Source organism: Pristiophorus japonicus, chromosome 1 (genome assembly GCF_044704955.1).
Source record: "Pristiophorus japonicus isolate sPriJap1 chromosome 1, sPriJap1.hap1, whole genome shotgun sequence".
Lineage (NCBI taxonomy): Eukaryota > Metazoa > Chordata > Chondrichthyes > Pristiophoridae > Pristiophorus > Pristiophorus japonicus.
The window spans coordinates 150,767,756-150,787,830 of NC_091977.1; the positions used below are offsets into that span (position 1 = coordinate 150,767,756).

The window sequence follows — 20,075 nt, forward strand, 5'->3', positions numbered from 1 at the left end:
AACCCTGGAAGCTATGGACGAGGCCAAAGAGGAATTCTACTCCAACCTTGAACAGTCCCTGTCCCAAGTCCCAACGGGCGACAAATTGATTCTCCTTGGTGACTTTAATGCCAGAGTTGGAAAGGACACAGACCTCTGGAGAGGTGTGATTGGCAGGGAAGGGGTAGGGGAAACTAATTCCAATGGTATCCTGCTCCTGACGAAATGCTCAGAACATGGTCTTGTCATAACCAAACACCTTGTTTCATCAGAAAGACAAGTACAAGACCTCCTGGCAACACCCTCGCTCTCGGCACTGGCATCTGCTAGACTACGTCATCGTCCAAACTGGGGACCGCAAGGATGTCCGCATCATTTGTACCATGACAGGAGCTGACGACTGCTGGACTGATCACCGCCTAATCCGCTCTGTTATCTCCATCAATGTAACCTCAAAAAGGCGGTGGCAACAGACACGCTGCCGCAAAACAAAACAACGCTGAAGCACTCAAAGACCCTGCAAAGAAAGCCCTATTCAGCCAACGCCTCGCAGCCAACCTGACGACTTCCAATGAATTGGAGTCACAGAGTGTCCACAGTGCCTGGTCTGCCCTCAAGTCCACCATAATCAGCACTCTTGGTTACTCCACCAGAAAACACCAAGACTGGTTTGCTGAGAATGACCAGGAGATCCAGGAGCTCATAAACCGCAAACGCAAGGCATTTTTGAACTGGAAACAAAACCACAACTCTAGCGAAAGAAAGCAGATCTACAGGCAACTGAAGGCTGAGGTCCAACAGAAAACTTGGGACCGAAAGAACAGATGGTGGATGCAAAAAGCGCAGGAGATCTAGCAACTAAACTAGCTGACTGTCACAACGTGAGTGGATTTTTTAGCACAGTCAAGACCATCTACGGCCCAAGAACTCAAGGTCCTATTCCACTGAGAGCGAAGAATGGAGAGGTGCTCATCAAGGACAGAGAGGCAGTCAGTGCCCGCTGGAAGGAGCACTTCAAGGATCTCCTCAACCAAGACTCTGTCTTTGACGTGAGTGTCCTTGACTCCATCCCACAGCACGCTACCCATCACTACCTCTGCACAACCCCAGCCCGGCATGAGGTTGAAAAGGCCATCTGACAACTAAAAAACAACAAGGCCTCAGGAGCAGATGGAATCCCCGCGAAGTACTAAAGCATGGCGGAGAAGTACTCTTGGCTCGAATCCACGACCTCATCTCTCTCATCTGGAAGGAGGAGAGCATGCAGGGGGATCTCAGATACTCCGTAATCGTAACCATCTTCAAGAAAGGTGACAAGTCCGACTGCGGTAATTACAGAGGAGTTTCCCTGCTGTCTGCCACAGGGAAAATCATCGCAAGAATCCTCCTCAGTTGTCTCCTCCCAGTGGCTGAAGAGCTCTTCCCAGAGTCACATTGCAGATTCCATCCACTAAGGGGCACAACGGACAAGATGTTCACCACGCAACAAAGCCAAGAAAAATGTAGGGAGCAGCATCAATCTCTGTACATAGCTTTCTTTGACCTCACAAAGGCCTTCGACTCCCTCAACCATGATGGATTATGGAGTGCGCTTCTCAAATTCACCATCCTCCGCCTGCTTCACGATGACATGCAAGCCGTGATTCTTACCAGCGAATCCACCACAGACCTAATACAAGTGCAGATCGAGGTCAAGCAAGGCTGTGTCATCGCACCAAAGCTCTTCTCAATCTTCCTCGCTGCAATGCTTCATCTCACCTTTAACAAGCTCCCCGCTAGAGTGGAGTTAATCTACAGGACATGCGGGAAATTGTTCAACCTCCGACAACTCCAGTCCAACCTCTGTCATTGAATTACAATATGCAGATGACACTTGCATTTGTGTACACTCGGAGTCCGAACTCCAAACCATTGTTGACACCTTCACTGAAGTGTACTAGAATCTGGGCCTTACTTTAAACATCAGGAAGACAAAGGTTCTCTACCAACCTGCCCCCAGATTATCAAGATCCATGACGAGACCTTGGACAAAGTGGACCACTTCCCATACCTTGGGAGCCTACTATCAGCAAGGACAGATATCGATGACGAAGTCCAACACCGCCTTCAGTGTGCCAGTGCAGCCTTTGGCCGCATGAGGAAAAGAGTGTTCGAAGACCAGGATCTCAAACCTGGCACCAAGCTCATGGTCCACAGAGCAGTACTGATACCCACCCTCCTATATGCTTCAGAGACATGGACTATGTACAGTAGGCACCTCCAAGCACTGGAGAAGTACCACCATCGCTGACTTTGCAAAATCCTGCAAATTCATTGGGAGGATAGGAATACCAACGTCAGCGTTCTCTCTCAGGCCAGCACCCAAAGCATCGAGGCATTGACCACGCTCGACGGGCCACATTGTCCGCATGCCCAACACTAGACTCCCGAAACAAGCGCTCTATTCCGAGCTACGTCACAGCAGGCGAGCCCCAGGAGGGCAGAGAAAACGCTTCAAGGACACCCTCAAAGCCTCCTTGAAAAAATGTTACATCCCCACTGACTCTTGGGAATCCCTGGCCCAAGACCGCTCAAAGTGGGGGAGAAGCATCCGAGAAGGCGGTGAGCACTTTGAGTCTCTTCGCCGGTTGCACGCAGAAGCCAAGTACTAACAGCGGAAGGAGTGCACCCCAATCAAGCACCCCACCCACCCGTCCCTTCAACTACCATCTGCCCCACCTGTGTCAGAGACTGTAGATCCTGCATTTGTCTCATCAGTCACCTTAGAACTCAGTTCAGTGTGGAAGCAAGTCATCCTCGACTCCGGGGGACTGCCTAAGAAGAAGAGGAAAAGAAAAGCACTAAGTTTTGACTCCCCATGTACAATACCACAGGAGCTCAACTAACATACAATGAAAATGTTGTTGTTTAATCCTGTTGAGGAATTTAGTAACATGTTTACAGAAAAACAAAACAACAATGGGTGTGATTTTTCTGGAAGTGCTATTCTGCTACCAAACGTGTTTTTTGTTTCATCAGTAAAGAAGATTCACCAAACAATTATATCTTGAACTGAACATCAGAATTTACACTCCCACACCTGAAACAGTGAATGGCAAATGGAAAAAAAACAAATGTGGTTTACTGCCCAGCTATAAATAATATCTTGGTACCAGGTTTTATGTCTGCTTTATTGTAAATGAATAATCTTGTCATTTCTAGCTGAAATATGTGCTGGAAGACTAACATTGATTGATGTGCAGCAGGTGCACAAAGTAATGTTTTCAATTCTCTGATTATTTGCCTTTGGGGTGGTTTTACTTTTCATTATCATACCAAATAAATGGTTATGCTGAGGGCATGATCACACAAAGCCACTTCAAAGAATAAATTGTAGCCTTAACCTATTAAGTTTAATTTGGACTGATTCTGTTTCAACTTTATATTATCCCATATATTGTGTATTCACCTTCAGGCAGCATCATCCTTCAGCCAGGAGGGTTGAAGTCTGCCCCATGGTTGCTTATCACTCACATTTCTGAGAAATGCCTGGAGAATGTTCTTGGCAATGTACGGTGACAATTGGGTTCTTTCAAACTCTCAGGATGAAGTATCGTGTTTCTAACAGTAGCAGGCAGGCTTGAGTGATGGCTCAAGCTATATGAAAGAAGAAAAAAAATCTATCTACTAAATAAGGGTCAATTGAGAATGCAGCCATGTCCTGAGATCAAAATTTGACTGAAGTGTTCAAAAATGACTAACATAAATTTTTAATAGTATCAGCCTCGCCTGAGTCACATTTTCATGGTTTCCACCTCCATTACATCACCCGTCTCCGCCCCTGCCTCAGCTCACCTGCTGCTGAAGCCCTCATCCATGCCTTTGTTACCTCTAAACTTGACTATTCCACTACACTCCTGGCTGGCCTCCCACAGTCTACCCTACGTAAACTAGAGGTGATCCAAAACTCGGCTGCCTGTGTCCTAACTCGCACCAAGTCCTGCTCACACATTACCACTGTGCTCGCTGACCTACATTGGCTCCCAGTTAAGAAATGCCTCGATTTCAAAATTCTCATCCTTGTTTTCAAATCCCTCCATGGCCTTGCCCCTCCCTATCTCTATAATCTCCTCCAGCCCCGCAACCCCCCCGAGAATTCTGTGCTCCTATAATTCTGCCCTCTTGAGTATCCCTGATTATAATCGCTCAGCCATTGGTGGCCGTGCCTTCTGTTGCCTAAGCCCTAAGTCTGGAATTCCCTGCCTAAACCTCTCCGCCTCTCTACCTCTCTTTCCTCCTTCAAGCTACTCCTTAAAACCTACCTCTTTGACCAAGCTTTTGGTCACCTGCTCTGATTTCTCCTTTTGTGGCTCGGTGTCAAACTTTTTATCTCAATAGTCCTGTGAAGCACCTTGGGACGTTTCAATATGTTAAAGGCGCTATATAAATACAAGTTGTTGTTGTTGTTCAAGCGTCACTCCAACGACGTTCGGGTGGACATAAAAGATCCCATGGCACTATTTGACCAAGAGCAGCATTTAACTCTCAACCAGCATCACGAAGACAGATTATCTGGTCATTTATCTCATTGTTCTTTGTGGGTCTTTGCTGTGCACAAATTGACTACTGTGTTTGCCTTCATTACAACAGTGACTACACTTAAAAGCACTTCATTGGCTTGTCCTACACATGTGAAAGGCACTATATAACCAAAAATCGAGAGGTGTATAATGGGCGGCCCATCGACGCTGCCCATTTACACTATTGTCAAAATTTAAAATTAACCTCCACAGACTGTGGGCTCATTGGAAATAGTTTGATCATTTATGTAGTCACTTGATTCCCTCATATATTGTGAAATTGCTCATTGTATGTCTTACAGCTATGTTACAAAACAGCTAGTTGAGAAAGTACATCTTCAAAACAGAGGTAACTTATTCCAGCAATCATTATAAACTGTTTGGCAGAAAGATGGTACGTATTGTATTCCTAACACAGGTGAGATTGCACACAGGAAAGTTAAAGTAACAGTGACCTCAATCTTTATTAAGACACTTCAGAGTGAAGAACAGGCCTTAGGGGCTGGCTTATATACAGTGCTTCCAAATGATGCTGGGATCTGTTGGGACTTCAGGGGATGCGCTCCCTGGTGGCGGAACATGGGAGTGCATGCTTTACAGAAACACAACAGTATGGATAGAAAATTGTTTAGGAAGTAGAAGGCTGAGAGTTGGAATGAAAGGGATGTTCTCGGATTGGTGTCCCTCAGCTTGTAAAGAGATTTAGGATGTGAAGGAAATTGATCCATATTGGCAGATAATGTTATCTAACAACTGTGAAAAGAACAGAAAATAGCAGAACAATATCGATTAAGCAGGTGGGAGTAACAATGGCAGAAGTAAGTTAACATAACTGTGGTGGATCAGAAGAATGTCCTTCTTTATTCCAGAAGAAGCTCTTGGGGCTAGAATTTCAGTTGTCGGCGAAAACAGTAGTTTTACACCAAAATTATCATTTTCGCTGCACTACCGTTTTTAGGCCTAAATTTCGGCCTTTTCGTCTGCTCCATCAGTAAAGTCGGCATTGCACAAGGATTCGCGGCGCAAACCGCGAGTTTTGGCAACTTTAGTCCGAGGCCGGTAGCGCTGCGAGAGAGACCTTCGGAGGGGGGGAAAACAAAAAAAATTGCAAAAAAACATTCATAAAACCCTTGCCTACTAAATCGCTGAAAAATTATTAAGAAATAAAAACTTTAACTTACCTTTTTTGCAGGTCTTTATCTTACCGTTGCTGGCAGGGCTGTTTGAACAGGTTTGACCTGTCGGTATTCTGGGCGTGGCGGTAATGCAATCTGCGGCGTTGCACGTTGTTTCACGTCGGCACACCTCTCCCCGGCGGTACGTGGAAGCGCCGCCGCAAAAAGGTGTCCGAAGATCCTGCCGGCCGGGTTTTCACTGCGGAGGGTCAAATGGCGGTGAAAACCCGGTCGCAAAGTCGGTCGACATTCTAATCCCATGAGTTGATTTTTTTAGTCCAAGCATGAGAGGCAGGCACTGCATATTTTGTACCTGTCTGTGTTGAGGAAGACTAGCTGCCACTGTCAACCCCATTTTCATGATTTCAGTAAAATCCTGGGAGCTCAACAGAGGGGCGAGGGACAGGAAATGACCAGGCTGCCATAAAAATTGAAAGTGATGTGACCACTTTATGTAATTACCTCGATTTGGAGCCAAAAGTGCTCTTGGCCTTTAAAAAGCCTGTAAATATTTTAAATAGTTATTTCAATCTTTCCAAAAGCAGTTTGAGGCAAAGTGGCTGGCAAAACCCATTAGCTGGAGTGATGGAGTGGCACAGCACTCAAAATCCCTTTGAAGATTGATGAAGTGAAGGTGCTGGTGCGAGAGGTAGATGTACGATAGATTTTCTTGTTTGCCTCTCCAGGACACCTTCACCAGAGGACAGCAGTGCAGTATGACTGGAAGAAGGCCAAAGCAGAAGTTTGAGGGTGCTTGTGAATTTGACTACCACTGGCAGTGCCAACCTGGCATCCTGCTGACCTTCACTGGTTGAATGAAACTAGTCCTGATTTGTTTTTGTATCCTGTGGCCCTGTTTGTAAACCAATGATCCCATATGTTTTGTGTACATCGGTCTATCTTCACGGATAAAGTCGCAGAAATGCAAGGGAACCAAGGGTCGAGTGAGCAAGAGGAATTAAAGGAAATGATTATTAGTAAGAAAGTAGTGCTGGAGAAACTAATAGGACTGAAGGCCGCTAAATCCCCAAGGCCTGATGATCTGCATCCCAGAGTACTAAAAGAGGTAGCCATGGAAATAGTGGATGCATTGGTTGTCATCTTGCAAAATTCTAGACATTATGGAACAGTTCCTGCAGATTAGAGGTTAGCAAATGTAAGCCCACTATTTAAAAAAGGAGGGAGAGAGAAAACAGGGAACTGCAGACCGGTTAGCCTAACATCAGTAGTAGGGAAAATGCTAGAATCTATTATAAAGGATGTAATAACCGCACACTTAGATAATATTAACAGGATTAGACAAAGTCCACATGGATTTATGAAAGGAAAATCATTTTTGACAAACCTACTGTAGTTTTTTGAGGATGTAACTGATAGAATAGATAAGGGAGAACCAGTGGATATAGTGTATTTGGATTTTCAGAAGGCATTTGATAAAGTCCCACATAAGAGGTTCGTGTGCAAAATTAAAGCACGTAGGATTGTGGGTAATGTACTGGAATGGATTCAAAATTGGTTAACTGACAGGAAACAGAGTAGGAATAAAGGGTCTCTTTCAGCATGGCGGGCAGTGACTAGTGGGGTACCACAGGGATGCTTGGGCCCCAGCTATTCACAATATATATAAATTATTTGGATGAGGGAACCAAATGTAATATTTCCAAGTTTGCTGACGACACAAAACTAGGTGGGATTGTGAGTTGTGAGGAAGATGCAAAGACGCTGCAAGGCAATTTAGATAGGTTGAGTGAGTGGGCAAACATATGGCAGATGCAGTATAATGTGGATAAATGTGAAGTTGTCTACTTTGGTAGGAAAAACATAAGGACAAAGTATTATTTAAATGGTGATAGCTTGGGAAATGTCGATGTACAAAAGGACCTGGGTGTTCTTGTACACCAGTCATTGAAAGCAAACGTGCAGGTGCAGCAAGCAGTTAGGAAGGCAAATGGTATGTTGGCCTTCATTGCAAGAAGATTTGAGTACAGGAGCAAGGATGTCTTACTACAGTAATACAGGGCCTTGGTGAGACCACACCTGGAGTAATGTGTGCAGTTTTGGTCTCTTTACCTAAGAGAGGATTATAGAGGGAGTGCAGCGAAGGTTCACCAGACTGATTCCTGGGATGGCAGGACTGTCGTATGAGATTGAGTCCACTAGGCCTGTATTCACTAAAGTTTGGAAGAATGAGAGGGAATCTCATTGAAACATATAAAATTCTGACGGGGTTGGACAGACTGGATGCAGGGAGGATGTTTCCCCTGGCTGGGAAGTCTCGAACAAGGGGTCACAGTTTCAGGATACAGGGTAGGAAATTTAGGACCGAGATGAGGAGAAATTTTTTCACTCGGAGGGTGGTGAACCTGTGGAATTCTCTACCACAGAAGGCTGTGGAGGCCAAGTCACTGAATATATTTAAGAAGGAGATAGATTGATTTCTTGACACAAAAGGCATCAAGGGTTATGGGGAAAAAGCGAGAATCTGGTGTTGAGATAGAGGATCAGCCATGGTGATATTGAATGGTGGTGCAGACTTGAAGGGCCGAATGGCCTACTACTGCTCCTATATTCTATGTTTCTATGTATAGCTTTATCAACTTATTTTCTTACTTTTAAAAATTTTTGTTTTTGAAACCTTAAACCCTCTGCTTTTTTACTTTTAAAAAATTTTACCATTTTGTGTATATTTTCTGTCCTTATTCTTCCTCACAAAATGCATCACCTCACAATTCTTGGTGTTAAATTTTATCTGTGCAATCTGCTAATCTATGTCCTCCTGAAGTCATAGTTAACTGCACTGCCTATTTTTCTTTCCTCTGCAAATTTTAAAACCCGAGCGGCAAGAGCCAATTTTTTCAATGGTAATCACCCCTACTACAACAAGCACTTAAGCAGGATACAATGATGGAATTCAACTTGAGGCTAATTGAAAGATAATGTAGTGCAAATTCCACAAAACATATACATTTGTTGCATGATAAGACGGTTCACAAACTGCAACGAGGCAACGGACGTGAGGAGGAAACTTCAACGAAGAAATTGGCATGAAGCAATTGCAGTCAGGCAACGTGCATGAAGATTACAAGTAAGAGATTGTCTTTGTTTCTGAAAACAAAACGTCAAATCATCGATGATCTAGACCATAAAAGAAATTAATGACATTGATTCAGGGAATGCATGAGGAAACTTCTGGTAACGAGGACGTGGAAGGTACAGAATCATTTAACTCTTCACTGGATTAATTTAGAAAGACAATCGCAACCGTGCAAAACTTCACACAGTCATTACCGGGAACGGAGCATCATTAGGACTGGTTAACAAGATAGAACCCCGGAGAACTGAGAAAAACACACAGGCTCAGAATTTGCGGTCGGATACTATTCCACTCATAATAAAAGATGAAACTGAGTACTGTAACAAATGAGTAAGTGTGACCTTAGCTCCTTTAATTAGACTCCAGAGTGCAGGTACTGCATGGGAGGCCTGCTTATATACAGTGCTCCCAAGGGATGCTGGGATCCCTTGGCACTCCAATAGGTAGGCCCTCTGGTGGTGGTGTGATACAGGTTGCCAAGAGTTAAATACATAACATCACTCCCTCGTAAAGTCAATAGTGCACTTATTTACAGGGTGAGACGATCTGGGGCTTTTCGCTCCCTTGTCGATCGTCTCAGTACAAATGCAGGTGTGGGTGAGTTGGTTAGTTCTTCACTGGGTTGCTGGGCAGCTGGCCTTGTCAGGCTGCTGGGGATGGTGAGTTCAGCTTCGTGGTCAACCATGATGTTGGTTGCCACTTGTGTGTGTGGAGGGTCGAAGTTGGCGGTGTCCTCTTCGGGTTGCTCGTAACTGTTGGTGAACTGCAATTTGGTTTGGTCCAAATGCTTTCTGCACGTTAGTCCATTGGCCAATTTGACCTGAAATACCCTGCTCCCTTCTTTGGCTATGACTGTGCCAGCGAGCCATTTGGGACCATGTCCATAATTGAGTACAAACACAAGTTTGCGCGATCATGGTACGTGCTTTGTTGATGCCGCCTGCCCTTGACGTGATCATGGAGATCAGGGTGGACAAGAGAGAGCCTTGTTTTGAGCGCTCTTTTCATGAGCAGCTCAGCTGGGGGAACCCCGGTGAGCGAGTGGGGTCTGGTGCGGTATGGTGCGGTAGCTGAGCAGAACTCGGGACAGTCGGGTCTGCAGGGAGCCTTCGGACACACGTTTCAAGCTTTGCTTGATGGTTTGAACTGCCCGTTCTGCCTGGCCATTGGATGCAGGCTTGAACGGGGCAGATGTGACGTGCTTGATCCCATTGCGGGTCATGAATTCCTTGAATTCAGCACTGGTGAAACACGGCCTATTGTCGCTGACTAGGACATCAGGCAGGCTGTGTGTGGCAAACCTGGCTCGTAGGCTTTCGATGGTGGCGGTGGACATGCTTACAGACATTTTTACACATTCAATCCATTTTGAATAAGCATCCACAACAACCAAGAACATTTTGCCAAGAAATTGGCACGCACAGTCAACGTGGATCCTAGACCACGGTTTGGAGGGCCACAACTACAAACTTAGCGGTGCCTCTCTGGGTGCATTGCTCAGTTGAGAGCAAGTGTTGAACTGGCGCACGCATGACTGCAAATCTGAGTCAATGCCGGGCCAACACACATGGGATCTGGCAATGGATTTCATCATTACAATGCCTGGGTGGGTGCTGTGTAGGTCACGTATGAACGTTTCTCTGCCTTCCTTGGTCAAGACCACGCGATTACCCCACAAAAAAGATGAATTAGCAGCGCATTTAGAAAGCAGTGACAGGATCGGTCCAAGTCAGCATGGATTTTTGAAAGGGAAATCATGCTTGACAAATCTTCTAGAATTTTTTGAGGATGTAACTCGTAGAGTGGACAAGGGAGAACCAGTGGATGTGGTGTATTTGGACTTTCAAAAGGCTTTTGACAAGGTCCCACACGAGATTGGTGTGCAAAATTAAGGCTCATGGTATTGGGGGTAATGTATTAACGTGGATAGAGAACTGATTGGCAGACAGGAAGCAGAGAGTCGGAATAAACGGGTCCTTTTCAGAATGGCAGGCAGTGACCAGTGGGGTGCCGCAGAGTTCAGTGCTGGGACCCCAGCTATTTACAATATACATCAATGATTTAGATGAAAGAATTGAGTGTAATATCTCCAAGTTTGCAGATGACACTAAGCTGGGTGGCGGTGTGAGCTGTGAGGAGGATGCTAAGAAGCTGCAGGGTGATTTGGACAGGTTAGGTAAGTGGCCAAAAGCATGGCAGATGCAGTATAATGTGGATAAATGTGAGGTTATCCACTTTGGTGGCAAAAACATGAAGGCAGAATATTATCTGAATGTCGGCAAATTAGGAAAAGGGGAGGTGCAATGAGACCTGGGTGTTTTGGTACATCAGTCATTGAAAGTTGGCATGCAGGTACAGCAGGTGGTGAAGAAGGCAAATGGCATGTTGGCCTTCATAGCTAGAGGATTTGAATAAACGAGCAGGGAGGTCTTACTGCAGTTGTACAAGGGCCTGGTGAGGGCTCACCTGGAATATTATTGTGTTCAGTTTTGGTTTCCTTATCTGAGGAAGGACGTTCTTGCTATTGAGGGAGTGCAGCAAAGGTTCATCAGACTGATTCCCGGGATGGCAGGACTGAATATGAGGAGAGACTGGATCGACTGGGCCTGTATTCACTGGAGTTTAGAAGGATGAGAGGGGATCTCATAGAAACATATAAAATTCTGATGGGACTGGACAAGTTAGATGCAGGAAGAATGTTGCCGATGTTGGGGAAGTCCAGAACCAGGGGTCACAGTCTAAGGATAAGGGGTGTAAGCTATTTAGGACCGAGATGAGGAGAAACTTCTTCACCCAGAGAGTTGTTAACCTGTGGAATTCTCTACCACAGAGAGTTATTGATGCCAGTTCGTTAGATATATTCAAGAGGGAGTTAAATATGGCCCATACGGCTAAAGGGATCAAGGGGTATGGAGAGAAAGCAGGAACGGGTTACTGAGAGTATGATCAGCCATGATCTTATTGAATGGTGGTGCAGGCTCGAAAGGCCGAATGGCCTACTCCTGCACCTATTTTCTATGTTTCTATGTAAAAGACAGTCCGCCTGTAATGCCATTTCGTCTTTGCAACTGTGGAATGGCTTAATCTCTTCCTGCATCTCCGCTGGGATGCTGGAATAGCTCTCATGGAGGACACAGTTTTTTTTTATCAGGGACAGTAAAAGATCCTGGCTGGTCCAGCTCCTGATCTGGCGGGCCGTAACGGGTGACTTTTTGTTTTTGAATGCATCCATCACCATGAGCAAGTCTGTAGGCTGTACCATTTCCACTCCGGTGGTGGGTAATGGTAGCTGACTGAGAGCATCAGCGCAGTTCTCTGTGCCCGGTCTGTGGCGGATTACATAGTTGTATGCCGACAACATGAGTGCCCATCTTTGGATGCGGGCAGAGACATTGGTGTTAATCCCTTTGCTCTCTGAGAATAGTGATATGAGCAGTTTTAAGCTCAAACTTGAGGCTAAACAAATACTGATGCATTTTTTTCGCCCCGTAAACGCATGTTAGAGCTTCTTTTTCAGTCATGCTGTAGGCCCTTTCGGCCTTGGACAGACTCCTGGACGCATAAGCGACCAGTTGCAAAATCCCCGATTTGTTAGCCTGTTGTAAAGCACAACCAACCCCGTATGATGATGCATCGCAAGCTAACACTAATCACTTACATGCGTTATACAGAACAAGCAGTTTGTTTGAACATAACAGACTTCTGGCTTTCTTTCTGCTTTACGATGTGGAAGCATTTGTATTTTTCAATTTTTTTTCATTATTGGTAAAGAAGGCATCACAAGCCAAGCAATGATCCTATTCTCTTTCTGTCTCTGTCTAGATTTAGATTTGATAAAATGTGGTAACCAAAAATATAGTGCCATACTTTCTATGATCCTTAGTTGGGTCTGAAGATTTTTGGTCCTCACCTACACAAATAGATACTGAACAATCCCAGTAAAATAATATAAATCCAGTACCATGAGTCCCATCTGTATATATTCTGAATAATGAGGACATTGCTAAAACCATTGATCACTGCTGTCAGTTCAAGATACTTTCCATGCCTTAACAACGCTTCCTGGCCTATGTGTTATCCTGCAAGTACTTATTTTTCTGATTGTGCAGTTTTGTGCTATTATGCCCCAAGCTCCTATTGGCCTATGGTTTAATGTACAGTCTATTTGACCACCTCTGCTGATAGCAGCATAGATACACAAAAGGAAGCAATGTGGCGCGGAGTCCAATTTAATAGACCCTTTATTTTCAATTCTACTCGGTAAAGAATTAAACAAAAATTACTATGCTTCACAGTGCTACAAGATATTCTCCTTGACGAACCTCACTGTAGCTCATCTACTCACAGTAAAACAAAATAAATAGAGTTCCATAGAGGAGACCTTTACATTGAGATCATTTTGATACTAAATTTTCATTAAAAAGCCTAAAACTAAAGAGTTGCTCTGGACTGTTGCTCATCTTTGACTCTAGCTTTCTCTTTTAAGACAGAATAGCATCACTTTGGAATAAAACTCAAACAACTACTTGCATTTATATAGCGCTTTTAATGTAGTATCCCAAGGCATTTCACAAGAGCGTTATCAAACAAAATTTGACACCGAGCAACATAAGAAGATATTATGACACGTAGGTTTTATGCAGCATCTTAAAGGGGGAAAGAGATATAGAGAGGCGGAGAGGTTTAAGGAGGGAATTCCAGAGCTTGGGGCCTAGGCAGCTGAAAGCACGGCCACCAGTGGTGGAGCGATTAAAATTAGGGATGCGCAAGAGACCAGAATTGGAGGAGTGCAGAGATTTCGGAGGGTTGTAGGGGTAAAGGAGGTAACCGAGATCGGGAGGGGTGAGGCCACGGAGGGATTTGAATACAAAGGATAAGAATTTGGGGGAAATGCTGGAGTCCATTATTAAGGAAGCAGTAGCGGGACATTTGGAAAAGCATAATGCAATCAAGCAGAGTCAGCATGGTTTTATGAAAGAGAAATCACGTTTGACAAATTTGCTGGAGTTCTTTGAGGATATAACGAGCAGGATGGATAAGGGGGAACCAGTAGATGTGGTATATTTGGATTTCCAGAAGGCATTCGATAAGGTGCCACATAAAAGGTTACTGCACAAGATAAAAGTTCACGAGGTTGGGGGTAATATATTAGCATGGATAGAGGATTGGCTAACAAACAGAAAACAGAGAGTCGGGAAAAATAGGTCATTTTCCAGTTGGTAAACAATGACTAGTGGGGTGCCGCAGGGATCAGTGCTGTGTTCTCAACTATTTACAATCTATATTAATGACTTGGATGAAGGGACCGAGTGTAATGTAGCCAAGCTTGCTGATAGAAACATAGAAACATAGAAAATAGGTGCAGGAGTAGGCCATTCGGCCCTTCGAGCCTGCACCATCATTCAATATCATGTCTGATCATTCCCTCAGTACCCCTTTCCTGCTTTCTCTCCATACCTCTTGATCTCTTTAACCGTAAGAGCCATATCGAACTCCCTCTTGAATATATCCAATGAACTGGCATCAACAACTCTCTGCGGCAGGGAATTCCACAGGTTAACAACTCTCTGAGTGAAGAAGTTTCTCCTCATCTCAGTCCTAAATGGCCTATCCCTTATCCTAAGACTGTGTCCCCTGGTTCGGGACTTTCCCAACATCGGGAACATTCTTCCCGCATCTAACCTGTCCAGTCCCGTCAGAATCTTATACGCTTCTATGAGATCCCCTCTCATCCTTCTAAACTCCAGTGTGTAAAGGCCCAGTTGATCCAGTCTCTTCTCATATGTCAGTCCAGCCATCCCTGGAATCAGTCTGGTGAACCTTCGCTGCACTCCCTCAATAGCAAGAACGTCCTTCCTCAGATTAGGAGACCAAAACTGAACACAATATTCCAGGTGAGGTCTCACCAAGGCCCTGTACAACTACAGTAAGACCTCCCTGCTCCTATACTCAAATCCTCTAGCTATGAAGGCCAACATACCATTTGCCGCCTTCACCGCCTGCTGTACCTGCATGCCAACTTTAAATGACTGAGGAACCATGACACCCAGGTCTTGTTGCACCTCCCCTTTTCCTAATCTGCCATTCAGATAATATTCTGCCTTCGTGTTTTTGCCCCCAAAGTGGATAACCTCACATTAATCTACTGCATCTGCCATGCATTTGCCCACTCACCTAACCTGTCCAAGTCACCCTGCAGCCTCTTAGCGCCCTCCTCACGGCTCACACGGCCACCCAGTTTAGTGTCATCTGCAACCTTGGAGATATTACACTCAATTCCTTCATCCAAATCATTAATGTATATTGTAAAGAGCTGGGGTCCCAGCACTGAGCCCTGCGGCACCCCACTCATCACTGCCTGCCATTCCGAAAAGGACCCGTTTATCCCGACTCTCCGCTTCCTGTCTGCCAACCAGTTCTCTATCCATGTCAGTACATTACCCCCAGTACCATGTGCTTTGATTTTGCACACCAATCTCTTGTGTGGGACCTTGTCAAAAGCCTTTTGAAAGTCCAAATACACCACATCCACTGGTTCTCCCTTGTCCATTCTGCTAGTTACATCCTCAGAAAATTCCAGAAGATTCGTCAAGTATGATCTCCCTTTCATAAATCCATGCTGACTTGGACTGATCCTGTCACTGCTTTCCAAATGCTCTGCTATTTCATCCTTAATGATTGATTCCAACATTTTCCCCACTACTGATTTCATAAGAACAAACATAAGAACATAAGAATTAGGAACAGGAGTAGGCCATCTAGCCCCTCGAGCTTGCTCCGCCATTCAAAAAGATCATGGCTGATCTGGCTGTGGACTCAGCTCCACTTACCCGCCCGCTCCCCATAATCCTTAATTCCCTTATTGGTTAAAAATCAATCGATCTGTGATTTGAATACATTCAATGAGCTAGCCTCCACTGCTTCCTTGGGTCGAGAATTCCACAGATTCACAACCCTCTGGGAGAAGAAATTCCTTCTCAACTCGGTTTTAAATTGGCTCCCTCGTATCTTGAGGCTGTGCCCCCTAGTTCTAGTCTCCCCAACCAGTGGAAACAACCTCTCTGCCTCTATCTTGTCTATCCCTTTCATTATTTTAAATGTTTCTATCAGATCATCCCTCATCCTTCTGAACTCCAACGAGTAAAGACCCAGTCTACTCAATCTATCATCATAAGGTAACCCCCTCATCTCCGGAATCAGCCTAGTGAATCGTCTCTGTACCCCCTCCAAGGCTAGTATATCCTTCCTTAATTAAGGTGACCAAAACTGCACGCAGTACTCCAGGTGCGGCCTCACTAATACCCTGTACAGTTGCAGCAGGACCTCCCTGCTTTTGTACTCCATCCCTCTCGCAATGAAGGCCAACATTCCATTCACCTTCCTGATTACCTGCTGCACCTGCAAACTAACTTTTTGGGATTCATGCACAAGGACCCCCAGGTCCCTCTGCACCGCAGCATGTTGTAATTTCTCCCCATTCAAATAATATTCCATTTTACTGTTTTTTTTTCCAAGGTGGATGACCTCACATTTTCCGACATTGTATTCCATCTGCCAAACCTTAGCCCTTCAGGCTAACCGGCCTATAATTACCTGTTTTCTCTCTCCCTCCTTTTTTAAAAAGTGGTGTTACATTAGCTACCCTCCAGTCCATAGGAACTGATCCAGAGTTGATAGACTGGTGGAAAATGATCACCAATGCATCCACTATTTCTGGGGCCACTTCCTTAAGTACTCTGGGATGCAGACTATCTGGCCCCGGGGATTTATCGGCCTTCAATCCCATCATTTTCCTAACACAATTTCCCGCCTAATAAGGATATCCTTCAGTTCCTAGATCCACTGTCCCCTAGTACATCCGGAAGGTTATTTGTGTCTTCCTTCGTGAAGACAGAACCAAAGTATTTGTTCAATTGGTCTGCCATTTCTTTGTTCCCCATTATAAATTCACCTGAATCTGACTGCAAGGGACCTATGTTTGTCTTCACTAATATTTTTCTCTTCACATATCTATAGAAGCTTTTGCAGTCAGTTTTTATGTTCCTGGCAAGCTTCCTCTTGTACTCTATTTTCCCCCTCTTAATTAAACCCTTCGTCCTTCTCTGCTGAATTCTAAATTTCTCCCAGTCCTCAGCTTTGCTGCTTTTTTTGGCCAATTTATATGCCTCTTCCTTGGATTTAACACTATCCTTAATTTCCCTTGTTAAAAAGATGGGTGGGAAAGCAAGTTGTGAGGAGGACACAAAAAATCTGCAAAGGGTTATAGACAAGCTAAGTGAGTGGGCAAAAATTTGGCAGATGGAGAATAATGTGGTAAAATGTGAGGTTATCCACTTTGACAGAAAATATAGAAAAGCTAATTATACTTTAAATGGAGAAAAGTTGCAAAGTGCTGCAGTACAGAAGAACCTGGGGGTCCTTGTGCATGAAACACAAAAAGTTAGCATGCACGTGCAGCAAGTAATCAGGAAGGCAAATGGAATGTTGGCCTTTATTACAAGGGTATAGAGTATAAAAGCAGAGAAGTTATGCTACAACTGTATAGGGTATTGGTGAGGCCACAAAAACTGCGTACATTTTTTTTCTCAGTATTTAAGGAAGGATATACTTGCATTGGAGGCTGTTCAGAGAAGGTTCACTAGGTTGATTCTGGAGATGAGGGGTTTGACTTATGAAGATAGCTTGAGTAGGTTGGGGGTATACATATTGGAGTTCAGAAGAATGAGAGGTGATCTTATCGAAACATATAAGATTATGAGGGGGCTCGACAATGATGATTCAGAGAGGATATTTCCACATCGGGGAAACTAAAACTTGGGGACGTAGCCTCAGAATAAAGGGCTGCCCATTTAAAACTGAGATGAGGAGGAATTTCTTCTCTCAGAGCGTTGTAAATCTATGGAATTCTCTGCCCCAGAGAGCTGTGGAGGCTGGGTCATTGAATATTTTTAAGGCGGAGATAGACAGGTTTTTGAGCGATATGGGAATAAAGGGTTATGGAGAGCAGGCAGGGAAGTGGAGCTGAGTCCATGACCAAATCAGCCATGATCTTATTAAATGGCGGAGCAGGCTCAAGGGGCCAGGTGACCTACTCGTGCTCCTATTTCTTATGTTCTTATGTAATTTTAAAATTGAGGCGTTGCCTGACCAGGAGCCGATGTAAGTCAGCGAGTACAGAGGTGATGGGTAAATGGGACTTGGCGTCAGTTAGGATATGGGCAGCAGAGTTTTGGATGAGCTCAAGTTTATGGAGGGTGGAAGATGGGAGTCCAGCCAGTGGAACAAGAACATGTTTAATCACTGATTTCAATTCAAAGTAAAGAAATAAATAACTTGCATTTTATTAGTGCCTTTCATAACCTCAGGACGCCCAAAACACTTTACAGCCAGTGAAGTTCTTTTGAAGTGTAGTCACTGTTGTAATGTAGTGAATGCACCGGCCAAATTGCTCACAACAAGGTCCCATACAGCAATGTGATAATCAGATAATCTGTTTTAATGGTGTTGGTATAGGAGGGATTAATATTGGACAGGACACTGGTAATGCAACTCCATGAATACAATAATCTTCATTCAGAAACAGATGTGAGTAACAGATTCTTTTATAACAGTATAATTGGAGACCATGTTAAAGTGAGGGATGTGCCGCAATTGAGGATATTTTTCATGGTATCTCTATTGATGTAGGAATCATGCACATTGTGCAACAGAAACAGAAAAAGGCTGGAAATACACAAGAGATCAGTCAGCATCTGTGCAGTTGCAGTATTTTGATTTTTATTCACACGCGTCATATGTTGTTGTAGAGCACATGGTATGTCAGGTGGAGGTCCTGTGAGGGGCAGTACTGTGTTTACTATACAGCTATCACTGTGGGAGTTTAATTGTCCTGATAGTTGAACCTTCTCACTTTCTTCTTAGCTCCAAGATAACCAAATTGAATGGTAGCCCAGACACGCAGAACAGAACCAATGCACCATGGGAAGAAAATGGTCCCCAAAGGTAGGAAGACGTTGACTAACTTTGCAAATCATAATTTTTTCCCCTCATAGTAAACCTTCATCACCCTAGTCTAGCAACTACTGAAATTACTAGTCAGTCTCTTAACTAGTCACAAATTCGCCAGAATGATGCTGCAAGCTTTACTTCTGACAAATTAGGGGCTAGATTTTTGGTTGTCTAACACCTCAGTTAGCGGCCAGAGTGGATATTAATGGGAGCATAAGAGATTACCGACTGGGAGCGCAATGTTTAGCGCCCCGACCGAAAATTCATTAGATGCTCACTGGGGGCGCAAACCAGTAGTGCCTGGCTGCTGACTATCACTCCGATCATGACATATTCCTGGTGCAATGCCTACGCTTGTGCCCCGGTTGGAAAATTAGGTGCGGCCACCTCATTTAACGGCTTCCAAGAACAATGTCTGGAAAAACAGTCGGTACAGACTTGCAGAGTTGTTAACTGGTGGCTACTTAAAGGGATGAGGATGCGCTTCTGGCGGAGGTCACAATCAGTGCAACGTTTACACAGAGCATGGTGGTGAGCCTCCGAGTTTGCAGCGGCAGACAGAAATAAGAGTTCAGCTTGAGAAAAAGTGATTTTGAAAATTTTAATGGGTGCATTACTATGCCGCACCTTTAAGACTCGGCTTTTCCTGGGATCTGAATTGGAATTCGATGCATGTGCAATGACTTGGTTAAATTTAGCGCCAACATTTTTATTTGTGTCCCCCTAGCTCTGGTATGCTATGGCGGATTTAGCGCCCCTGTCAGCTTTTCGACCGATTCTGACGAATTTATGGGTGGAGGGCGCAAAGTTTTTCAAGGCGCTAAAATTACCGCACCGCCTAGGATACCGCCCCAAATGAGACATGACTGAATTTCTCCCCCTCGATCTTTTAACTGCACTTTGTGGATGTGTTTTATTTTGCATTTCCTTAGCACTGTGGCAATTTCTGGTTTAAAGTCTGGCACCAGGATAAATGACTTCCTCCAGGGAAAAGAAATTCCAATTTCCCTACAAATACTTTATAAAAGAAAATATTTATAACGTACATATGTGATCTTTACCTCCTTGAGCAGTAATTCAGGCCTTTTGCAAACAGGTGATGTTCCGCGAAGGAAACACACATAGTGTCTCCTTTTTCCCTTTCCCCCACACGACAAAATGCCACAAGATTCTTAGCTCCAAATCTGTGCTGTGATCTGTTCCAAATCCTTTGTACCTGGAAAAAGATCATGCCCATGAATTGCTATAGTTACCAAAATA

At 44.4% G+C, this 20,075-nt stretch overlaps 1 protein-coding gene across 1 annotated transcript in view; it reads left to right on the forward strand.

Annotated features, from left to right (window-relative positions):
• epb41l4a (erythrocyte membrane protein band 4.1 like 4A) overlaps window positions 1-20,075 on the forward strand; it is a 524,857-nt gene that overhangs the window by 377,128 nt on the left and 127,654 nt on the right. The window contains exon 15 of the mRNA XM_070864703.1: window positions 18,729-18,809. Coding sequence (XP_070720804.1) covers window positions 18,729-18,809 — 81 coding nt within the window. The remainder of the gene's footprint in view (window positions 1-18,728; window positions 18,810-20,075) is intronic.